This window comes from Triticum aestivum, chromosome 2B (genome assembly GCF_018294505.1).
Source record: "Triticum aestivum cultivar Chinese Spring chromosome 2B, IWGSC CS RefSeq v2.1, whole genome shotgun sequence".
Lineage (NCBI taxonomy): Eukaryota > Viridiplantae > Streptophyta > Magnoliopsida > Poales > Poaceae > Triticum > Triticum aestivum.
The window spans coordinates 735,063,209-735,070,908 of NC_057798.1; the positions used below are offsets into that span (position 1 = coordinate 735,063,209).

Sequence of the window (7,700 nt, forward strand, 5' to 3'; positions counted from 1 at the left end):
GCGCCCGCGAGCCGGCAGCAGAACCCCTCACGTGGGGGGCTGAGCTGCCAGCGCGGCGCGACGGGGAGCAGAGGCAGGCGAGGAGGTGGGGACTGCGGGGAGGGGGAACGGGGCGTCGTCGGCGCAGTCGGTCCAGCGGAACCGAGGCGCGGGGGGAGCGGCAGCAGGAGCGTCCGGCGAGGCGGGAGGCGTCGCAGCCGCCTGAGCGAGGCCCTCGCTGGAGGGGGCGGCTGGGGCGGGAGCGGAGGACGCCACCGGCGTCGGGAGCGCGCCGACGCAGGCGCCAGGATCGCCAGAGCGAGGGGCATCCATCGCGGCTGTCTTCTCACCTGGCTCCATATGTATAGTTATAACATTCAGATATATATCCGTAGCAATATCATTCAGCTATGTATCTATATACCTATGTATCTGACAATATCAGTATACCTATGATTCAGGACAGGTGAAGCATACAAGCGATCAGAAAAATACAGAAAACGAACATAACGTAAATACATGTGTTCCTCCTTGATGTAGGGCACGACCGGCACGGCCTTGCGCCTCTCCTCGCTGCCCGCAACGCAACCACGCCCTGCCCTGGGGTTCTGCGATGGCGTCGTCGTCGTCGTCCCCCAACCAAAGTTTAAATCTTAATACATGGAAGCCTTGCTTGGTTCATATAAAATAACTTTGATAGATTTAAACTTGATCACACATGGACGACAGTGATTCCTTTTCCTGTAACAAGAAGGATGCCTCTGCATTACCTGCTTTATAGGTAGATCACAAAAGGAAAGAAGCAAGGTTTATCCTGGAGCTTCTGTAATTCAGTTACTCCTTTTGTTGTGCCTAATTGTTTAATATGCCATCCTCATAATATCTTTTATTTTATTTATTTATTGGTGCAAAGAAGGTGTGTCAGTTTCAGATCTACACACTCTTCCACACACATCGACCAAGAGAAATGTTGTCATGGAGGATAGATCGTAGAAAGAATACATGTTTATTTCAGCATTATTCATGTACTAGCATAGTGCTTATGTTTAAAGATTCAGACTCTACATTCGAACATAAGGGAGATGATCTAATTCAATTTTTATTGAAAGGAACGAGCAGCAGATACCGTGTTGTGCTGCAGATCTTCTCTCCATGTTCAATAATCAGTCTGATACGTAGCGATCCGTTTGGGAAATATTTATTTTGATGTTAATTTTTATCAGCTCATGCAGATCATTGAGGGATTAATTACGCCGTCATGCACGGATTTACAAAGGTGTCAGCGAAAGACATGTAAGCTCCTTTCTGAACTATTAATCACTAATGGTGCTCCCAACTCTAAATTATACTTTGGAGCTTACATGCTTACTTCTATCGGTTATGACATTTCAGTCAGGTTCCATCCTAATGTCTCCAAATGATATAATATTTGTTCAGAAAAAATAATATCATACATTTGTGGTGGTCTCCTTGGTATTCGGTGCATTGTATTTTTTTCTTTAGTAGCGCCTAGCCACCTGCAGATTAGATCTCAACATAGCAGAACCTTACGCCGTCCTACATCCCATACATTCGTAGTTAGTAGTATCATGTCTTGCATTTGGCTGCAGGTAATGCTGCTCCCAAAATTCTGAACTTTTGCTGAAGCACCACCAATGATGGAATTGGGGTCTGCTTTTCCCTACGGCTGCATGTCATGATTCACATTATAAATTAGCAATGATTGTATCACTGCGTTTAGTTGCTGTAATTAAAGCGCATAGCAAGTGGCTTTGCTAGATTGTGCCTGTAGCCTTGGGACAATTAGTACCAGATGGTGGTTCACAGTCCTTTTCACCCTTGCAATTTGTCTTTGCCTCTGGGGAGCAGAGATACGGTTTCTTTTCTTTGTTATACTGAGCAGAGATACAGTTGAAGCATAACACATACTCCCTCCGTTTCTAAATATAAGTCTTTGTAGAGATTCCAATACGGATGTATGTAGACATACTTTAGAGTGTAAATTCATTCATTTTGCTCGGTGTGTAGTCCATATTGGAATCTCTGAAAAGACTTATATTCAGGAACGGAGAGAGTATGATATTTTGATAACTTCGGTTTCATCTGACAGATGGAGAGGTTCGAGTAAGTAGGATCGCCGAGGGAAGCAGAATTCGTGGCATAGTCATATGGGATTGTAACTAGGCGCATCATGTGTCGTTTTCGCATGAGAGAAATCTGAGTTTAGGAGAACACTTTAATTGGTACTATGCTGCCACTGAGATCCTTGTATGTCACCACACCGTATTGCTGATCATTTACACTTTTAACAATGGCAGTTCAGAAGAAAACTCTGTTCTCTATGAAGCCAGCGAAAACAGAAATATAGACTATCGTGCCCTTTTCCAATATGTTGATGGTGTTACCTCTTTTATCCTGTTAAATATATGCATGCACCTCAACTCTTATGTGGATGTGTTATGGCCATGGAAGGCATTTTTTACTTTGAACTATTTTTTTAGATTCGCCATAAGTATCTAGCTTTTGTTTAGATAATACATTTTTTTGTGAAATTTGTTTAGACAATACCTATCCCTACAAGTCTACAACCTCTCAGCTCAATGTGTAGTTGTGGCTGCTACATTCTTTGGTGGTGGTGTTCCTGCTTGAAGACGAGTGATAACTCATTGCCTATTAAACCTCGAGAAGTCGAAATGTAATAGTTGTATGTTCGCGATACACCATGCGGGAGTCACACGCGAGGAAGAAAATGGCGCGGCAAGGCGTGCCTGCACTTCTCTTATCTCAATTCCTTTAGGGAAAGATTTGTCATTTGAGTAATATTTTTTCTTTGAAGTATGAAGGATTGGTTATCATTGTATGGAGAAATAAATCAATTCCTAACCAAAGGGTTCCCATTGTATGATATTCTCCCTTCTATGAAATTCTTGTAAACCAAAGTAGGAGTACTAGTATTTCCAACACAACACGAAGGCTTCAAAGGGAAATGTAATGTTGCACCTGCTACGCACACATAGTCGCTGTACCTTTCTCGGCAACGAACGAGGAGACGTTTTACGTTGGACAAGGCAGGAGTTTAAAGTAACACATGGGTTGAGTGTTCTGCTAATGTTTCAGAAAGTCGTGGCCATTGTTTCAGATGAGATTCCTGTACTCTCTTAGTTTAAGTATTAAAGTTGAATTCCCCGCAAAAAAAAGTGTTAAAGTTGAATTTCATCAGAAAGAAGAAAAGACATCACGAAGGAGGAGACTAATGCTACAGCTAGCCCTTTCTCGGTAGAGTGCTACACAGACGATAGCTTGTGCACGATTTGTGGATGATGGACCACAGCACCTGTTGAGTAGTACTATTGTTTAACAAATCTGCACCGTTCAAGGATGCCGTCGTCCAAACATCGTGCATGCGCAGTCGTCTTTAGAGTAGTTTCGTTCTCGGTAACAAACTATTCGGGGGGAGAGTTATCCGGGGGAGGAAGTCGACGCGTGCTTCCCGGGTCGATTCAGGAGCACCGTTCTTTTTTCCTTGGCTCTTTCTCGGTCGGTGCGGCATTATTGGAGTGGTGGGGCCCACACACACTTAAATTGTCACGGTGGACAGACGTGGGAGGCATCTTCCCTCCACCGGGCTATAAGTATCCACCTAAACCTAACATCCAAGCTTCTGCGCCCTCTCCTCCCCTCTAGTCAGCCGCCCCGCTTGTTCCACCGAAGTGCAAGTGCATCTGCACATCCACGGCCTCCCTCGGCACAAATCGCATCGGCCAGGGCTTCCTTAACCTGTTGACCTTGTACCGGCGAGAGCTTGGTGGTCATCAGGTTAAGGAATCGCTCGTCGGTGCGGCGCCCCCGGCCGGTACCTCAAGACCATGTATGGCCTTGCTGGCCATCTACGGTGCGGCGCACCGGCGGTCGGTCGGTCGTGCTTAGGCCAAGGTTGGATTGGCCCTCCGCCGCTGCCCCATGGCCGTTGGATCTCTGATCTAGATCCGACGGACCTGGTGCTACCGGGGCAGAGGCTGCGGAGCGAGGCCGGTCGGCTATCTTATCCACTGGCGCTGCTGCTGGGCCTGCAGCGCAACCTTATGGCGCGGATGGATTTTGGGCCTCATTCCAGCTATGCAGCCCAGTTTCGCAAGGTACGAGTTTCTTAGCCCAATTTCGTCGCTCATGGAATTTGACGGCCCTTTACCCCATTTCTTCACAGGTTCCCCATCGCTGGGTTCTGAAAAACCCTACGCGACTTCCTCCGGCTGGCCAAGGGGCGAGCCAGCCAGCCTTTCCGGAGGAGGGAGGCGGGATTCTCACCCACGCGGGAGGGAGGAAGGAGAGGGAGGCCATCCGCGCCCGAGAGGGAGAGGGAGAGGGAGGGGGGAGCCACCCGCGCCGGAGGGAAGGGGAGCCACCCGCGCCGGAGGGAGGGGGAGCCACCCGCATTGGAGGAGGGGGAGAGGGAGAGTTCGTCGGGTTTCTCAGTGAGAAGAGGGAGACGGAGAGGGAGACGGAGAGGGAGAGGGAGGAAGACGGTTCGTCGGAGTCACCCGCGTCTGTGGAACCTGTAACCTTATCGGTAATTCCTCGAACGAACCCCATCTCCCTCCTCCTTAACAAACGGCTCTGCTACTCAAACCCTAATCGTAGTCTATATCACCTGTGTGTCTTGTCTTTATTACTCGCTGTAATTCTTGAGGCTACTGTCGTTGTACTTATTGTGAGGCTGGTTGTAGCTTCCGTTGCAGTTATTTATTGGGGTTTAGTGATGTGTTCCCCTTGTTATTGTTGCAATTACTCACAATGTGAGAAATTAATGTGATGCTGAATTCTGGTTAAAGGAAGATTTGTTCATTTAATCTGCCTATTGTCAATTTCGTACTTTATGCTGTAATATTTTGCTGTTAAGGTTGTTGTTACTCTATCACTTGTTATATCATTGAGTTTTACCAGTGGGCACACGTATTCACCATGACCTGTATAGGTTGTTTGGTTACAAAATTCCTGCATTTTCTTCACAGCCAGGATGTCGGTCCGTCCCCAAGATGCTGTGAAGGAACTGGAGAGAGCACTGTCTAACAACGCCTTGCAAGGTGTAGAAGAACTGAGGCAGTACTATGCTTTAAGAAAAGCTGATCATCGGCGTATTGTTGCAAACGTGCTAAGTGCTAAGAATCGCCCCCTTGAGACATTTCGATTGTCAACAAGACCCTCGCCAGCTGAGCTTAGAGAGCTGTTTGACTGGATAAGAAATCTGTATTTGGACATTGGTGTGCTGTCTGTACCTGGGAAAGACCGCAATGGCAACCCGGTGCAAGTTCCTATAACTCTAGACTACTCATCTAAGGTATTTTTTGGTGTCACGTTCCTTTTTTGATTTAAAGTTTCAATATTATCCATGTTCTGTTCTTGACTAGACTTTATTTATTTCCCAGTCCGAGGACCACAACTACCATTGCGTGGAATTCGCCCGATCAGGGGATGGTGCTATTTTTGAGCTCCTTGTTAGACAAGCAGACAATTATGTCGTGGCCACCCGCATGTACTTAAAAAAGTGTCAAAGAGACACGACCCCGTGGTGTGTATGTGGTGATTGCAAAATCCCTGCTTCCTTTGGAACACAGCGCCCGATGAAGTATACCTCCACACATGACAGGCTGTAAGCTTCCTTGCTAGTCACAGATTTTGTCATATTGATGTTTTGATTTGTACATAATAGATTATGTAGTTATACTTTTATGCCTTGTAATAATCTATTATCATTTTTGGCTTGCATGTTCTTTAATTGAAAATGGTTCCTCAAGATTGCTTTGAAATTGGTCAAAACAATGTAATTTTAGTTTTTCTCTTTATGTTTTTTATGTTGTGCTTTCTTCGTGCAATATTTGCAGCATGGTTTAGGTATAATGACAGTACTGGAAAATCAACTTCCACTGAACAACTAGTCACACACTAAATCACACACTAAATGTTTGAGATGGCATTTTGGCAGATCGTCATGTCTGCGTGGTCTGTTTAAGTGGTTAGGGAAGTAGGGGACAAAAACAAATAAAATGTGTGCATATCTGGCTTTCTGACCTGCAAAGTAGTTTTGTTTAGTTATTATGCAACTACACGTTGAACTTGTACTTTACTGTTACATGGCATGGTTCCATTGGCATTCTTACTGTAGTAAAAGTCGTGATGCATGGCATCTTTTTTTCTGCTGCTGACTATCCCAATTTTATGTTATTGTAGTGACAATATCAAAATATCTGTGTTTACCCTCGATCAAATATTTGATCTACTGGAAAGTCTACAGAATGATCCCGAGCAAGATGAAACAGATGAAGGCAAGAGACTGCTTGTCACCCTTTTTCTGTTGCTAGGTGAGGCTCCAAGATTTGCCCAACTACAACAGTTCTTTATCACTTACAGTGGAAGTGAGATAGTGAGGGAACTGGATCCTGACATTATTGATCTGTTCCGGAGCATAGTAGCCGGAAACGGGGAACGGTAGGCCGTCCCTCGATCCCGATTCATCGACCCGGATTCGGATTCGGGAACGAGGTCGGATTCGGTACGATTCGATGAAGATTCAGCGTCCCCGCAGCCTGCTCCTCGATCCAGGTTCCAGAATCCAACAGCCAAAACACGAGGCATAATTTACTCACGCCGTCGTTTCTTTTCTCAAGGACTCCTCGTTCTTCCTCAAGTCCAGTAATTGCAAGGGATCCATTAACAGCAAAGAATGCTGACCGTCAGGGAGTCATCGTTCTTCAGGAACTACGTTCCTCGACCCATGGTACCGTACCGGGTTCATCGTACCCAAATGGATTGGATCGCGTCCCCGCTATAAAAAATTCGTTCTAGAGATGTATACCCTCGTTGTACCCTATTTTTTTCAGTCACCGACTCTCGTCCCTCGTTCCCGTTCCTCGTTCCCACCGTACCGGAAACATGGCAACTATGTTCCGGAGGTGGACCAAATTATGTCGCATGTGCTTCAAATACCATCTTGCTGAGCTTGAGAAGTCATTATATGATGCTTTTGCTGCTGCCAACAATCTAAGTGATGATGAGGGAGCTGAAGATGATACCAACCCTTACAGAAGTATTGATGGAATGATTACTGAGATGGCAGTGAAAACAGCCGAAGTTGAGGGCAAGCTCAATTATACCAATCTCTGTGGTGGTGAAATTCTGTTGCTTAATTCTGACATCTCATTGTGTCTTGACATCCTAATGAGATTGATGGTTACACAGGGAAACTACACAATAAAAAACAATCAGATGAAAGTTATCTTTGGCTTGAGGAAAGTGAAGAAAGCCAATGTGAAGTGGCTGTACTGCCTCCTCCTCCTCCTCAAGATGGAGAAATGACCGAGAGTGTACTGCCTCCTCCTCCTCCTCAAGATGGAGAAATGGATGAGAGTGAAGCAAATGGTACTGACAAGCCTGAGACAAATAAGAAGAAGGCAGCAAAGGCTAAGGCTGAAGATCAGGCCCGGGCTGCTGCCAGGGCTGCAGCGAAGCGGATGCCTCAAGTTCAGAGATCTGAAGAATACAGAATGCTAAAGAAGAAAGAGAAAAAGAAGAAGGAGAGAAAGCGGCTCGGACTATGTGATGCAGCGGAGTACGATGCCGATGAAGTTGGTTCATCTGCTGACTCTCAGGAAGAAGATGCTGATATTTGCCCATATGCTGGAGCTGAGGGGCCTTCTGGAGAAGGGAAGGAGGAGAAGACAGGAGAT

General features: G+C 46.0%; 1 protein-coding gene across 1 annotated transcript; it reads left to right on the top strand.

Annotated features, from left to right (window-relative positions):
* Positions 1 to 4,440: 4,440 nt before the first annotated feature.
* LOC123039500 (uncharacterized) lies at positions 4,441 to 6,466 on the top strand. The gene is made up of 3 exons (XM_044462642.1): positions 4,441 to 5,314; positions 5,403 to 5,626; positions 6,205 to 6,466. The coding sequence occupies exons 1-3, from the start codon at positions 4,994 to 4,996 to the stop codon at positions 6,464 to 6,466; spliced, it is 807 nt and encodes a 268-aa protein (XP_044318577.1). The 5' UTR covers positions 4,441 to 4,993.
* Positions 6,467 to 7,700: the final 1,234 nt, after the last annotated feature.